The sequence below is a fragment of the Pyrus communis genome, chromosome 13, assembly GCF_041283825.1.
Source record: "Pyrus communis isolate YQ-2024b chromosome 13, ASM4128382v1, whole genome shotgun sequence".
In the NCBI taxonomy this organism is placed as follows: domain Eukaryota; kingdom Viridiplantae; phylum Streptophyta; class Magnoliopsida; order Rosales; family Rosaceae; genus Pyrus; species Pyrus communis.
Genome location: NC_142577.1, coordinates 13503447 through 13521114, shown reverse-complemented (window position 1 = coordinate 13521114; position 17668 = coordinate 13503447). Strand labels below are relative to the sequence as shown.

The 17668-nt window shown below is 37.7% G+C and overlaps 1 protein-coding gene across 1 annotated transcript; it reads left to right on the top strand.

Annotated features, from left to right (window-relative positions):
* The first annotated feature begins 12796 nt into the window (after positions 1 to 12796).
* Positions 12797 to 16623, top strand: LOC137737450 (mitotic checkpoint protein PRCC-carboxy-term protein). Its single transcript, XM_068476926.2, has 2 exons — positions 12797 to 14278; positions 16241 to 16623. The coding sequence occupies exons 1-2, from the start codon at positions 13175 to 13177 to the stop codon at positions 16397 to 16399; spliced, it is 1263 nt and encodes a 420-aa protein (XP_068333027.2). The 5' UTR covers positions 12797 to 13174; the 3' UTR covers positions 16400 to 16623.
* The last annotated feature ends 1045 nt before the right edge of the window (positions 16624 to 17668 follow it).

Genomic DNA, 17668 nt, shown 5'->3' with positions numbered 1-17668 from the left:
GCTCTTCCCTTGCCATGGCCTTGTCCACCTCTTCTTCTTCGAGCAGCAGTTGTTCATCTTCTTTTTGGCTATGTTCAGACATTTTTGGACTGGTTCCAATCTCTTTACCACTTCTCAAAGTAATGGCCTTGGCAGTTTCAAAACCTCCCTTTGGATTGACAATGGTTGAATTAGGTAGTTTGCCTTGTTCTCTAAATTGTCCCATGAATTCTGCCATTTGCTTAAATTGCTTCTTCATTTCGCCCATCTCTGTGGCTTGATTTTGTAAACCCTGAGTCAAAGAAGTTAGTACTTGAAGAATTTATCATTATCCATTGACGAACCTGAGTTTGCTTGGGAAGATTGTGGTGAAGGCTGTGGTGGTGCATATGGCATTTGATAGAGCCCCGGAGGTGGCTGTCTATATCCGCCTTGTTGTTAAGTTTGTTGAGGTTCCTTCCACTTCATATTTGGATGATCTCTCCAGCCTTGATTGTAGGTGTTGGAAAACAAGTGATACCTTGGTTGATTTTGGCCTTGATAACTTACGGCATTAGCATTTTCCCATCCTCCATTCTCTATCAATTGAGGACATTGATCAGTGAGATATCCTTGCATAGAGCACATGCCACAAGTAGATGCACCTTGCACCTTGGATCCTTCAACAACCTGTGAAATAAGAGTAGAGAGATTAACCATTTGAGATTGAAGTTCTGAAATTGCACTTACCTCATTAACTTGACTTTGCCGTGTATGATCTCTTCCTTCAACTCCTTCGTATTGTTGTGCATTCAAGGCTCAATTCGCAATTAATATCTTCGCATGAACTGGTGTTTTGTCAACCAAAGCACCTCCTGCTAAAGCATCAAGCATTTGTCTCTCAAGTGGAAATAGTCCTTCGTAGATTTATTGAATTAAAAGTTCTTCCTTCATTTGATGTTGTGGACAAGATGCAACTAAAGTCTTGAAACACTCATAATATGCTGGAAATGATTCTCCTGCGCCTTGTTGAATTCCACTAATTCTCTTCCTCAAAAGAATGACTCTTGAAGTGGGGAAGAATTTCTCTAAGAATGCTTTCTTCATGCTTTCCCAAGAAGTTACAGTTCCAGGTGCTAATTTAAAGAGCCAATCTTGAGCCTTTTCCAAAAGAAAGAATGGAAAGGCTTTCATCTTCAAAATATTCCCATCCACATTGATTGGTGTCATGCTCGAACATACTACTTCAAATTCCTTAAGATGCTTGTTTGGATCTTCCAAGGATAGCCTATGGTACTTAGGAATGTGATGCAGCAAACTAGACTTCAATTCAAACTCCCTGGCAACGGCGCCAAAATTTGATATGGCAGAAACTAGCACACAAATTAAACCCTATATAGTTTGCAATCGTAGTATAAGTAAGTAGGGATCATTCTAAGCCGGGGATTAGGAGGGATGCTAATCAACACAAATTAAACTTAAAAACTGAAAACTAAGCTAGACTAACACAAAATAAAACTGAGGGGGATTTTTGACGAATTTTAAGAAACAAAAGTAAATAGCAGCAATTAAATTGAGTTGTAAAGGGAATATGGGTGAAAAGCTAGCTATAGGATTCTTCTCCACACATGAAACATATGCACATAAATCGATTTCCAGTTATTCTTTCTATAAACCATGAATGTCAATGCTCCAAATTAATTGTGAATGCACTAATTAATTCTCAGACTTTCCTAAGTTCATTGAATTGGACTCAGCAACCCAACCAAATTATCCTTCTCAAGTTCCCTAACTATGAAAAGCATGATAGAGACACATATCAAAGGTCATTAAGTTCTATGAAAATCATAAGCATTGACAAAGCATTCGTAACTATGAAAAGCATGATACTCCTACCAGGAATTTACTTAACTCAATCATGACTAGTGACTTTTACTACTTATAAATATAAGTTCATAATGATTTGGTGAAATTCCCTTATATTCTAGCATCAAATCCCTACATGCAAACTAAGTATGCATCCTTAATAAACATACAAGAATAAGTTATCTATAAAGCAAAGAAGTAAATCGCATTCATGTTTTACAAAACAATAACTGGATGTAATCAATTCATATAAAACATATGATCATGGCTTCGAATGCACCTCTAGCTAAAAAGAAATTTAGTTACACATGCTCATCATAATTGAAAAGCAAACTAAAATAAACATGAAAATTAAGCAAGGACAGAAAGAACTCTGAAATCTACAATGATTGAATGGCAAGATGCGGCATAATCCTTCTCATTTGGCTTTTGCAGGTTGCGGCACCAATTTGGAATAGAACATGCGGCACCACGTTTTCTCCCTTCCAATTGTTGCGGCAAAAATACATATATATAGGTTAGGGTTCGGCAGAAACCAAGGAGAAAAAGGATTAGGGTGTTTGAATGGATTATGACTCCTAGAATCAGATGAGAAGTATTTAGAACAAGATAATGACTCCTTTTGCAGCTGGAGATAATATGAGATAATGTTGGATAAAGTGGAATAATGTTTGGATAAGATTGTCTTTAACTCCAAATTTGATTCCTCCAGATTTTAGCACATGTTAAACACCAAAAATGTTCTTCCCCACTGATCCACATGCATGCTATCCAATCTAAGTCTAAAACTGCTCCAAATTGCTCCATTTAGCCATTTATTGTCATCTTTACCAATTGGACCTACAATAATATGAAAATAACTTAAATTATGATAATAAATGGAAATTAACTAAGTAAATGCGAATAAATAAGATAACAAAGTCACATAAATATGCTCCTATCAGTAACTGGAAAGGGCGGCCTTTAACTTGTGTAACCAGTTTCAGCCGAGAATAGCATTGTGAGGGGTCAGGCAATCCATCATATGGAAGGTTACCAATGATTGTAAGGTTCGGCCTGGATGTCTAACTTCACAGTTCCTATGGACCGTCCTAGTGCCTCGTTAAAGGTGTGATTGGTTGTCTTCCCTTTGTTGATGTTGTCAAGAATCCCTATCTTTTTAGCGGCATCTTTGAAGATAACTCCTGAACCATTATCAACTAAAATGCGGCTGACTAGGGTGTTCGAGATTTGGACCTTAACGATAAAGGCATTGTCATAAGGCAAATGGAAATCTTCCAAATCTCAATCAGAAAACATCAAGATGTTGGAGTCGATGGCTAACAGCTTGTTGATGTTAGCCACCAGTCTTGGTTTCTTGCAAGCCGCCTTAATTTCTTTTCTGGTGTTTCCCAGGTACTCTTGTTCCCCATATATGCAATTAATCCTAGAGAACGATGTTACCTCGGAGCAGTGGCGGATCCAGGGTTTTAACATAGGGTGGTCCCAATATAAAAGCTCCAAAAAAAATAGACGAAAATGCTCCATTAATATATATGCTCTTCGGACCTCATCTCGAATATTTGGAGGATAGTCCTTCATTAGAATTCTCTTTCCGAGGTCTCTCTCAAGATTATCCAAGTCAAATTTTAACTCATTTTGTTGTGGAGTGGAATTACCCCCAATTGGATCAGAACTATTTGGAATTGGAGAGGAAGTTGCGGAACTATTTGGAATAGGATTAGAACTATCCAAGTTTGAAGGTGAACTATTTGAAATATGATTGTCCAAACTAATCAATGATGATTTTCGCTTGTAATATCGTTCCATACTTCAAATTTCTACACAGATCAATTAATAAAAAAATCTATATCAATTGATGAAACTAAAAATATGTATGAACTAACACTAAAATAGATATGAAAAAATCCTAAGAAATTAACAATAAATAAGGTTGATGTTGTTCAACAATCCTAAGAAAAAATCCTAAAATAGATATGAAAAACTCTAAGCATCAACTGTAGTCTGTTCGACCCCTTTGTTTTTAATTAGTGTTGTTTTAAAATATAAAAATAAAAAACTAAAACTAAAAATCCTGACAAATCTGTATCAACTAACACTAAAAAGTAAGAACTAACACTAAATTAGAAAACTTACAGAAATTTTAAAGTTCATGTTGATGGTGATGGCCTTCGGTTGGCTTGGGAAGCGTGAGGAGCAGCCGAACAGAAGGTAGACAATTACTGATGGGTGATGGCCTTCGGCTAGCTTGGGAAGCATGAAAGGCAGACAATTAGGTATATAAAAAATGGTAGTTTGAATGATTGAAAATAATCTGACTAATGAATGGGCTTTTATTAAATATTAAACGGTTTGGCTTTTATTAAATATATAAATTGGTAGTGTGAGTGTTCTATCACATGAGTTTTTAAAATTTTTTTAATGACTTGGCTCAAAACGACGTTGTTTTGGCCAAGTCACTTTAAAAAAAAAGTAGCTTTCTTCTTCTTCCTCCTGTTTTGCACAACGTGCAGCAGCCATGGATGCTGTTCTTCTCCACCACTGCCCAGATTTGGGTGGTCCTTGAAGGTCCTGACAACTATTTATCCAAGCTTCCGGGTGGTCCTGGGACCACCTTGGTCCTTTATTATATCCACCATGCCTCGGAGCATTGGACTGGGCGAAGCCCCAGAAGCCTATTGGATTTCCTGCGGTTTTTTCTAGGAAAGAACATCAGGATGAATTTCTCAAAGCGAGAACTACTTCTTGGAGATCTTTGATACGACCCTTATATCAACGAGTCGGGAGGGTTCTTTAGACAAAGGATTGTGTCGAATGACCTTCAAGGATAGACAAATATCCAAGACATCTTTTCACATCTCATTAATGGCAGTGACGCCATTGTGCCCTCGGTAGGCTTCGTATAAGGAGATGGTTAGGCTTTTGCTGTTGATTGAGCTTTTTGACATATCAAATAGTGGAACCAAATTTGCACACCTCTGTGAGCGGTGATTAAGCACAAATCCATATATGAGCAACCTGCAACACGATAAAACAAACGTAAGCAAACCTTAGGCTAGAGGGTGTGTCGGCCAAAGGCTCTCCAACGGTTAATTTAGTGAATGATTTAATACTCAAGCAGTGGGCAAGAGAACCCAAGTGTATAGATTGTCTTATCGTAGATGAACCTTAGATAAGTGTATTTATACCGTGGAAGAAAGACCTTTTGTTAATAGAATCCTCGTTCTAAGCTGGGAGAATTCTAAAGTATATCTAGTAAGTAGATATTGCATCCTCTTAGGAGTTGTGATTACATACGGCACATGAGTATCCCTAGATTGTAGGGATGCCAAGACTTATAGAATCTGATTGTGTCCATATCCGAATCAGATCAACTGTCTTGCCAAACAAGCATGGTCATCCAGCGAAGTCGCTAGGACTTTGCCTATTGCCCCGGAGTAAAGTGATGGTGGCACCTTGTTCCTTCTTATACAGCTCTGCCCAGAGCTGATGAGTCCATGGCTAGACTCATGAGGTAACAATATTCAGATCAGCCCTACTCCAACCCTAGAAAATCATGGTCCCACAATGTGCAAGTCTATTCCAAACTATTTAAGGCAACCATTTGAAAACCAGTATTGTCATTTATCTTTCGCGTATATCGCACTGTTTTCCAACAACAATTCCACAATCACAACATATAATTGAATCAAGGAATCAAAGATGCACAATATTAACATTTAACTATGTTAATCAACCAGTAAGATCATATATCACTTCACTAAGTTTAATAGCTTCCGTAAGGTTTGCTGCATTTCCCTAGTTGAAATCCAAATATCTAGCATTGTAACCTTATGTAACAACCACAAGCGTAAACTTAAGCAACTTCTATGCACAAGAATTTAGGGTTCGAACCAACTCAACAGAACCAAATAAGAAAAGAGATTATGGACCACTCAATGGAATTGAACTTTAGAATGTGACCAAGCAGATTAACCAAGTGGAAGCATAAATATCCATCTGATAGTAGTCCCCTAATGTAGATTATTCAAGCAAGACCATCTATGGATCTAATGTGACCAAGCAGGCAATGACCCCCCAATGCGAATTAACGACGCGACGTCATCCCTAGAATGCGTATGGTCACCCAATGTGGATTAACAAAATGGAACCATATATGGATATAATGTGATCAAGTAGACAATGGTTCCCCAATGTAGATCAACTAGGCGGGAATAGTGTGGCTCCCCAATACCGATTAACCAGGCAGAACCACCAACGGAAATAATGTAACCAGGTAGGCAATAACCCCCTAATGTGGATTAACTAGGCGAAGTCACCCCTAGAATGCGTATGGTGCCCTAATCCAGATTAACCAGGCGAGACCATAGGTATGCATAATAGTATGGCCCCCCCAGTACATATTAACCAGGCAAGACCATCTATGTACCACACTGTTATATGGTGTAGTCTCAATATCCCACATCATACATCAACTCATCATAAATGATAAAGGTATGCACGTACTTCATAATATGTGACAATAAATATCTAGTCACACTGACTTGCACGTTCTACATAATAATCTAATATGATTCCCACCTCACACTAGCAATCATATATATCATTTATCTCATCTAGGAGTCTAATAAACACATAAATCCTAGTAAGGTGCCATTTGCACGCAAACTGAGGTGCACAATCCTCATGATACGCAAACTGAGGTGCACAATCCTCATGATAGCACGCTAACCAAGATAGGCCCACTAAACATAATCGGAGTTTTTTAGTTATGGTAATTTCAGTATTTGAGAACTATTCGAAACATTTTGACCAAAAGTCAACCCTCTATCAATGGTAGGATTAACCACCCTACATATTCCAATCCAGAAGATTTGCACAAAGGTTAAGTGGTGGCCCTTTACAAAACTATAATTAAAAAATGGAACCATACCAACTAGATATTAGAAATGGAATCAGGGCATCAAATTTAGCTTAGAAGTACAAGTTCTGGTTTATGGCCACGCACCACCACCACGCACCCCTGCACGTAGCAACCGGCTGCTAAAACCTTTGCTAGAATCTGGCCAACTCTAAAATAGGCCCAAATCATATGTATTATAGATCAGAACAAAGGAAGCAATATCAAACGAGGCCTGAAAGTGGCCGCATGAGACTTGAATTCGTCAGAGACCCTCAGAAAGTCGTGAACTGTGCATCCTCACGCGTTTCCATCTAACGTCCGATGGACGATCAGATATTGTGGTTTTAAAGATGGGAGTAAGGTGAGTTCAACCCAAATGGTGGTAGTCATCATTGTTTAGAAGATTCGTCGAAAAAAAAATGAGAACCGAGGCCAGTCAAGAAATTCGCAGCTTGTAATCGTCGCGCAACGAGGCCAAATGGAGGTAACTTTAGGTAAGTTAGGATTGGAAGGCAAGAGCACTCGAACCCAAGTGGTGGCATCGACTGAAATAGCCAAAAAACATTGAAAAATTGTCCAGAAAATCTGCCTAGAAAACTAAGTCCGGTAGCGGGTCAATGAGGCCAAATAGGTTGACCCACGGGTTTGGTTTCTAAATGATAAAGTATACTCTCAAATTACTGGGCCTTCCCTATATAAAGTTGCTAAAAGGCAAAAATGCCTTGACTTTACTTGTTAATTTCTTCTTTGTTACAACTCCTTTTCGAGAAAGGTTTTAACCTATGCATTCGTCGAATCGAGTTCTATCCAAAATACTAAGAGTGACCTCAAACAACCTACAAATTTTTAATGACTATTTACGAAAAATCAACTTTGTAACTAAGTACTCAAAACTTTGAAATTAACGAAATAATAATAATTTCTCACAAATATGAAATATGTAAATTACAATAGTGAAATTTGGGAATGGGATTTCACATCATTACCTCTCCTTTCAAGAAATACCTTGTCCTCAAGGTTAGAATATAAAATTTGGAAACTTTTGCAGTACTTCTCTGCTTTGTGACCAGCCCACTGGACTAGAACTTGGATTCTAGCAGCATTCCCCTTCTTATACATTATCTGGTGCAGCACTACAAAATGAGCTTCTTACGCCATTCCATCATCATTGATCTCTAGTAGGATTGTTGTAGGAACCACTTGAGATCCCAAGTGTTTCTTCAAACAACTAATATGGAAGATATGATGGATTTTTGTACTCACTGGAAGTTTTAATTTGTAAAGTACCTTGCCAACCCTCTACAATACTTCAAATGATCGATAAAACTTGGGATGTAACTTTTGATAACCATGTGAATTCAAATACTGCAATTGATAATGAAATAACCCCAAATACATGAAATCTCCACATAAAGCTCTCTCAGACCCTACCTGAATCTTCACCTTATTTGAAGCGATCACCAAATTCGATTTCCAAACTAATAGCATTTTACCCCTCCCTATTAAGCTTTGTTCAACCACATCCATTTTGGCAGTGCCCGATTCATAAGTAGCAATGTGGGGAGGTAGATATCCATAGACAAGTTGAAATGGAGTGAACTTAGATGAAGTGTGATAAAAGGTATTGTTACTCCACTAAACCCATGCCAACCACGCCACCCATTTCCTGGGTTGGGATCCAGGAAAGCATCTTAAATAGTCTTTAAGCATCTATTCATCACTTCAGTTTGTCCATTAGTTTGTGGATGGTATCCAAAACTCATGCTCAGTATGGAACTTTAGCATTTTATCCCTAAATCCAAACTTGAATATGCAAAATGTAATTTATACACAAAAATAATAGCAAACGCACAAGTGGCTTGTAGTTTAGTTAATTAAGCATTTGCATCTATGCCGTATTCAAATTCTCTTCTCTTCTCTGTAGTTTTCATAAATTTATTGTGAATTATGTTTGTGAAAAAAAAATTGGGAAATACCCAGAAATAGGACAGTTTCTTAATTTTGGGATAGAAATAGGATATTTTGAATGACACACCCCAACCCGGGATGTCCACTTGGACTCCAAATCGAGCTGTGTTGGCTGACACCATGAAGGTGACAAAGCCATCAAGTGTAGTGATGTGGAAAATGTGACCTAAAAGTGCCTAAATATAAGAGTGTGCTTGTGAGTAGGAATGAACCCATTTCACACATGATGTCAAAGGATAAGTAAAGTGCAATAAGGTAGGATGAGAATCATACCATCGAAGGTAACCACTTATACCAAGATTTGCCAACAATACTCATTGAAACGAAAGTTTAACTACTAAAGCCTGGAGGGTCAAAAACAAAGGGTGAGTGGGCCTAAAAATAAAGCTTTGTAAAACCCCTTTTCGAAAACATAATAACCCCTCGCCGTAAAACAAGTATAGTTTCCAAAATATACATACTACGTATAGTAAGAAAATACTTACCATAGCCTGCAATATCTCAATAATTCAATACAACACAACATCTCTAAATAAGCGCATGACGTCCATAATCACGTAATCTTGCATAAGGAAACATATCATATCGAGTACTCATCGACATATGCTAACTCACGAGTTCATGCAGAGTTATTCTGACATGAACAAGACTGGGTGGAACAATAATATATGTTCTAATACTACAATCACATGAAGACTGGTGCTATGCGCAGCACATACGAGTCTTAATTGCCTATAACAATCTAGAACATGACTGGCACCTATAATGGATCCAAAGTGAGCGTACGGTGCGATGTGCACATAGACGTGAAAGACTGTCCTTAGCCCGGGCGAGCACCAACACTGATGCAGCAAACGATGAACAGATAATATAAACATAGTCATGCCACAATGATTTGATAATTCTAGTCAACATAATATTATTCATAGCTGTAAATTTAATTAAGGCATCCTGTAAGGTTTATAGTCATTTCCTAATTCTCGCTGTTACGTCATTTCCCATAAATGTTAATTTAATTACGGTAGCCATATAGAAAATTCATCATTAGATGTATATATGGAAACTAAATATATATATATATATATATATATGTATATATGAAAGAAAAGACCCACTCACAAATTATGCCGTCGAGTCAAACCCGCCTTGTAGCATCGAAAGTCCTTGCGAAGCGTTTCACCTAGAAACGAAACCATTTATGTAACTACATAACGTACTAACGTATAAACGCGTTTTCACATAAAGTACGACTAATAAAGGATATTTTAAAATGGTCGAATAGTTGGAGAGAAAGTAGAAAGCTGAGACAGTGAAAGGAGACACGAGAGTGAGGGGAGGAATGGCGTGGTTCGTTCATGGCCTTCTTGGCCTCTCTGTTTTCAAAGAAGAAAATGATCATGAGAGAGAGAGAGAGAGAGAGTTTTAAAATAATAAACTTAGTAAGAGGGAGTGAGATGTCAATAAGAGTATGGTGCAAAAGTTTTTTAAAAAAAATGAGAGAGTTTGAAAGAGAAATGAACCAAGATTGCTAGAGGGAAAGGACACGGGACATGGCAAGATTAGGGTGTGGGCCCTACGTGGCTCACAAAACAAGCCCAAAATATCTTTAAACATGAAATTACCAAATCACCCTTCACGTTTGTAAATCCGTAAAATCTCCATCGTAACTCTAAATTCGATTCCGCTTATGCCCACATGTTCATATCGTCGCATACTACGCAATTATGCTAAAAAAAGGAGTCATATGTCACTCAAAACGATGGTCAACGAAAGTCAACATCCTCGCCTTTAAGGCATTTTTGTCAATTCACTCCTTAAAATTAATAAAATCGTAAAATTAAGGACGGTTTGTCACATCGAATATGCACACAACATGCACATGCCATATACAACAATCGGACAGAAATATGATTTTTCCAACACCTTGAAATGACTAAATTGTCCTCCCATATAAATGGTTATCCAGAAATTCTAGCTCTCATTTTTCATTTTGTAGTGAGAGACACAGAGAAAAGAGAGAAAATCTATCTCTCCAATTTTAGTTTGAAGAACCCTAACCCACCCATCTTCTTCATTCAAGAGTTCTCTTTAACCCACCTATGTTCTTCATCCAAGCTCTCTCTCTCTCTCTCCCAGAGCACAAAAAGCCTAAGTGCAGTCCAGAAGAACGAATACTAATTACACAACACCCAAAAATGATCCTACATTTGTGATGTCCTGTCAGAACCACCGCCAAGTCCTCGTGAGCCACCAAAGCGTTTCTAACTAGGACCTGGAAAGGCGCAAAACAGAAAGTGTGAGTGGGCAAAAACAAAGCTTTTCAAAATCATTTCATTCTCAAAAGTTCTAACCCCTCTCCGTAAAACCTGTATAATTTCCCAGAAAAATAGAATATATAAATATATCCCAACCATTCTTAGAGTAGCAACATTCACAAATATGTATGTATGGAAGCCATGTCAACTAACTCAGCATATGATGTAAGTAACCCAGGTAATGTCAATCAATGCAGAATATATGTCAACCGAAGTCACCTAATGTGACATGTACGGTTGAATCTAGAGCTCAAATCCACAACTCAATCACTACACCTGCACACGAGTCAGAACCACCTAAAGTGGTCTGTACGACAGGACTAGGTGTAAATAAATACGCTCAAGTGCTACGATCACGTGAAGACTATGGGAATAATCGCAGGTTACCTACGAGTTGGAACCACCTAAAGTGTTCTGTACGACAGGACTGTGCACCTAACTTGGATCCAAGATGAGCGTGTGGTGTGGGAGGTGAACATCACGTGAAAGACTGTGCCCTACTCTGGGCAGGATGTTGCAATTAAATGAAAAAACGTATTAAAGGTCAATTGCCTTTTGGAGAAGAGATAAATTTGAGGGAAAAGAGAGAAACCAAAGTGGAAAGAAGGAAGAGAGAAAGATATGGACGAAATTGGTTCGCGTACTCGTTCGTTTTCCTCATATTAAGCTTGCTCATACACTGTATGTACGTGACATGCACAGGACATGCACATGTTATGCTCACAGATCTGAGCTTAACCCAAAAACACATAGCTCACAAATCTCTTTTCGAAATTAGAAAAATGACGCAATCAGATAAATGACCCTAAATTTTATATGAAGAATAGAAGATTCATTAATTTGAATTTGGTATCAAATTTGATTGGATTCAAATATTTCAAGGATTTGAAAAAATTGCAGTTTGAATATGCATGAAAGAACCCAACTGAATCAAAGGAAATTGTTTCACAAACTCGTTCGCTTTTTTCTTATTTGCAGGGTCAGCCTCTGAATCAAAGGAAAAAGTAGTAAACTACGTTAATGCCAAGAGTATCAAAGATGTAAATACACACCATCTACACATAATACACTACATGCACATAATATGTAAAGTACATGCACATGACATGCACAGAACGAGAGAAACTTTAATGCAACATATTAGTATAGTGGATACAATTAAAACATAATTGTTATGTCTATAAGGTTACAGTGACGGTTCCAAAAGTCTTGTTACGTATCAACCACCGCTTAACCGTGCACGTGGAAAACATGATACTCGTTTTCGTTATTTCACGAACACGCATGACCCTTAATGTCCTCTAAGTTTTTTCCTAATTTTTTTTTTCACTGAGGCCAGCTTAACTTGGTTGTCATACTCACTAAATTTTGGAGCACAGCATACGTGCATCATAACTAGTGAACATTCCCACTTCTCATATTAAGATGTAGCCATGCACACTATTTGCACACCACATGCACATTACAGAAAAAATTTCACCAATTTCTATAATTGGACACTTGAACTAGAAATTGTTCTATCCCAGTCTTGTAGCACGTCAAAACTTAAAATTTATTCCACAAACAATACATCCCAACATGAAACACAAACCCTAATTTAACTTCAAGGTATTAATTCATCTTACACATAACCCATTTTTTCATAAATCATTGATGAAAGAACTTGGAACTAAACACCTTACCTTATTATGCCTACCGAAGCTTTAGTCGCATGAAAAAAATGGTATTTTCCAACCAAAACAAAAAACATGGTATAAAACCCAACTCTTTCTTCTCACCTCTCTTTGAACTTTCATCTCTTCGAAATCAAAGTTCAAAGATTTGAGGAAATGAGAGAGGTAGAGAGACAAAGTGAGAGAAGACAGAGAAAGGGAGAGAGTAGAGAGAAATCAGAAAATGAGAGGAATAACTCATTTATATATGGGTATTTTAATAATTTTAATTTTATGTATGGCTTGTGAATGATTAGTTTGTCCTATTTATACTACAAGTTAAGAAATTATCTCATTTTGGAATATTTTCAAAAAATTATATATGAAACGCCACCCCGCTTCCAGTCAAGATGTTCTGATGACAAGCAGAAGTAGAACCCTAATTTTGTAGAAAGAAAAATTCCAAATTTTCTGAAATTGTGAGCATCCTCTCTTTCGTCTTCTCTCTCGCTATGGACTCTCTGCTTGCCAACTACGCCTCTTCCGACGAAGAAGAAGATCAACAGCAGCAGCAACCACCACCACCAAAACGCACAGCTTTACCCCCAAAACCCAGCTCTCAACTTTCCTCCACTTCCTCTCTCTTTTCTTCTCTACCCAAACCCAAACCCCAAAATCCCTCTTTCTTCCAATCCCTTCCCAAACCAAAACAAACCCTAATTCCAAAATCCCCAAATCTTGGCGATGACGATGAAGACCCAATTGATTCAATCCCCACCTCAAAACCCTCCTCGGTTTTCTCATCGCTTCCTCCGCCGAAATCCCGAAATCCAATTCAACCCATCACCAATCTCTCGTCATCCGATCAAAACCCTAGAAGGGTTGTCCAATTCAATCCTCCAATCAACTCATATAAGTACGATGAGGAAGAAGAAGACGATGAAGAAGAAGAAACGCGGCGCCGAAAAGCGTCTGAATCCTCGGTCCAGAAGTTGTCTGCGAAGTCGTTTTTGTCGTCCTTATCGGCGCCCAGGTACTCCTCCACATTGGGTGCATCCGCTGGTTTGGGTTCAGGCAGGAGAGCCATTGTTGAAACGGAATCGGTTGGTTCGAGAGTGGAGAGCGGTGCGGGGGTGGAGCAGAATGTAGAAAGTCATGAGAAGTTCCAATCAAATATTGAGCAAAGTGCGGTTAACTATGAATGGTATGGTGGTTCTGAGAATTACCAATCTACTATTGATCAAAATGCAGTTAATTATGAAAGCTATGGTGGTTACGAGGGTTACCAATTTGGTATTGATCGACATGTGGATGCTGGGGTTCAGTTACAAGCAGGAGTTAGTGGTAATGATCCTTCGAATTATGGCAATTATGATGGTTATGGGGGTTATGCTGGTTATGAGCAGCAGTATGGGAATGATTGGGTTGGTGGGTCCGGAACTGTGGTGCCAACCATCCCCGCTGCTGGTGTAAGTGAGATTAAAGTTGGTAAAAAGAGGGGGAGGAATGAGGTGCCAACTGAAATAATTGAGGTTAAGCAGGACGAGTTGATGAAGAATCGGCCAAGAGAGGACCAGGCTAAGTTAACAGGAATTGCCTTTGGGCCTTCTTATCAGGTATCAACACGATGTTCTTGTTTCTTTTAGTGTTTATCAATTGAAAGTGATTTATATATTTTGACTTCTGCTTTAACACCTTGTTTTTCATTTATAATTTGAGAGCTCAAGGACTTGTGTTGCTAAATTTTAATGCATAGTGAAACTGTTAGCAGTATGTTTTTATTGCAATGCTATGAATTTGAGAGACAGTGCAAGTTCTGTTTCATGTATAATTTCTTTTTTGTATATCAGACTCTGCATGCACTACTCTTCTATCCCATAACCTTGTTGATTAACGACCTTTTCATGCCATTTTACCAAACGCTTATCATTGCCACTTCGTACTACGGTCTAGTGATATTCCTCTTCACTGGTAAGGGAGAGGTCTTAGGTTTGATTCTTGCCAAGGGCAAATTTGAACCACATTATTGCTAGTCCATTGTGAGGCTAAGCCCACCCCCCCCCCCTCTCCCATGTAGATAATATCAATTGTTCAAAAAAAACAAACGCCGGTGTAATGAAGTCAATGAAATTAGATGTGAAAAGGAAGGGTTCTACATTGTAAATAATTGATTCTCGGAACTTGAGTTTGTTGAATTATGAAGGGTAATAGCAATTGATGTTTTAACACCTAAAACCTAAAATACTGTTTTAAACTCTGCGTTACAGTTTATTATTAAATTTGTCAAAATGATATAGATTAGCCATTTGATATTGCATTGGGAAACCCTATATCTTTCCAATGCATAATGTTACTCAATATAGTATTAAGCATCAGGTAGGACTGTAGGATCAAGTATAGAGTTGGAGCCTGGAGGTTTAGGTTTTTTCTTTGTGCAGTAAGACTATGAAGAAAAAGGAGATTTGAGCTAAAGGAGACAACCAACCAGCCATCCAAAGCATGGCCTAAGATGGTACATAGAAGCTTTGCACCTGGGAATCCATTCTCTCATAAGAGGACGCTTCGCAGAAATTTGACAAGGAAAAGGTGCCCGTAGTTATGATGCTTAAGTATTTTCCTTGGAAGGAGGAACCGAACTATGGATAGTCGACTTTCTTTTAGAAGTATTCTAGTTTAGAGTTGTAATGGCTGATGCCTTCTGCCAAACTTATAGAGCATGCTTGGGGTATAAAGTTGGACAGTGTAGAAATTGAGTCTATAGGTGGACACAAGTTTCCACTAGTTGTCCTTTCTTAACTATTCTCGAACTGCAAGTACTAGGGAGGACTCTTTCCTGACTAGATTGACTTTGAATTGTCTGAAACGACCACATATAGTAATTTTGTTTGTCAGTAGTGTTTGATAAAAAAAATTTTAATCCTTAACCTAGTTCCTTATGGATATGTTTCCAAACATCATGAGGAATTTTGATATATCCTTTCGGTCACGTTTTAATTGGAGGCTATGCATGTCATTGATTCCCTTTAGATTGGCAGCAATGAGATTATGGTGTCAGCAGGTAGGATAGTGTTTAGATGAAAATAATGTCATAGGCTGTTTGTGTGAGAATTTTATATTTTATGTTGCCAATAAATATGGACTTAATTCTCTTTTTAGTTGTTTTTCGGATGTTTTGTCATTTTCCTTGGTTCATGTTCATTGAATACTTGGTTAATTGCTTCATTGTTTTTCTTTCTCTTTCGTTTCTAGGTTTTTATTCTCTCTGTTTTGAATATGGGTTTTTATTTTTAAACTAAATTGAGCTCCTAGTACATCTTATACATATTACATAGTAACTCTATGTATTGTTTTTAATTATTAAACAGAGATGTAGAATAATTATGTCGGGTTGAAACTCAGAACCGACTTTCAATAAGAAATCATTCTACTTCAACCACACTTTATGCAATTTCCATTTCGCAAGAAAGGAAGTCCTGAGTCACTGTTCTCGTTGTTTGTCCTTGCCAGTAACTAGACAGTGCTTTGCTATGGTTATGTATTTATGCATTGACTGATATATTTAAATTTGTTACTTTCAGCCTGTTTCTACAAAAGCGAAGCCTACAAAGCTGCATAAGAGGAAGCATCAGATTGGTTCTCTATACTTTGATATGAAGCAGAAGGAGATGGAACTCGCAGAGCGGCGTTCAAGAGGCTTCCTGACTAAAGCTGAAACACATGCCAAGTATGGATGGTGATCCGGGGGTGATTCTTTATCCTGTTGTACCCTGAATCTTTTATTTGAAATAGTGACGTCAAAAACATGAAATTATCTCTTTTATGTGTTTCCTCGAAGTTGTGTTGCTTTTTAAGATTTGTATCTATCATGAAAATATAATCATTCTTGCATTCTAGTTTGAGAATTCGGTATCTGGATTTGTTTATTATGGGGAGCTATTGAATGTTAGGCAGCTTTCGGATATTATGAGTGTCGGTAACTTGTGAAGGAATCCTCCCACGGAAGATTGCATCGTATGTACACAACATTGAGTACACAAATGTTGAGCAGCTCAGTGGCAACATCCTTGTAGCTAACTTTGTTTTTCTTTGAAGGTTCTCCGTTCAGAATTCGGATCCAGTGCTGGTTTCTCGAACTCGTATGTGCGTGTGCGCGCGCTCGCGTTCTGTGTTCATGGTAGGAACCAACCAAATAAAAAGAACAAGTCTGATGAGAAACCAGCACTGGATCCGAATTCCAAATGGAGAACCTTCAAAGAAAAACAGAGTTGGCTACAAGGATGTTGCCACTGACAACTTTAGTACAACTTGTTATTGGAATTATCAAAGTTTATTAGGAACGAATGGCAGTAGTCTTGTATTCCTGTAAACACACAGGAATGTAGGCTATTTTCCATGAAGCCGGTTGCTAAACAATATATTTACAAATAATTCAATATTAATTGTAACACAAATAAGTAAGTGGTTGATTGCCCTGATTCCAACCCATTGTATATTGAGTACAAACCATTCTTCCTTCCCCTAGTTGTATAATATTGCTTGTAATAAATATTGTAACACATACAAGGAATTGAAATGTTACCTATGACAGACTTTATGAGCATTACACAAAGAAATTAACTTGGCTCCTCAATGAATGAGGAGGATTTCCTCCTCAATTTACTACACAGCTAATTTACAAAAAAAATTCATACTTATGATCAAAATCATTCCTATTATTAATCACTTGTAAAGATCGTCCCTGCAAAAAATGGATAAAATATGAGATCGTCTAGTTATCGAACTGTATAAAAACAGATTGATGAATTCGGTACAAAAATTATTAACAGTCTATCTATACGTTATAGTTAATTGATTTTGTTGTAGAGGTTATCTTTATATAGTGATCTATACCATTATAAGTAGGAAGTTCCGTGAGTCGACCACAAAATATCTTGAGGATGATGAACTCCTCCTCTATCTTAAGGAGCCAACAAATTTTTGTATATTTCAATAATAGTGACTTAGAC

Coding starts and splice junctions, on each gene's coding strand:
- LOC137737450 (XM_068476926.2), top strand. CDS start 13,175: ATGGACTCTCTGCTTGCCAACTACGCCTCTTCCGACGAAGAAGAAGAT. Junction 14,279..16,240: donor CCTTTGGGCCTTCTTATCAG/GTATCAACACGA, acceptor TGTTACTTTCAG/CCTGTTTCTACAAAAGCGAA.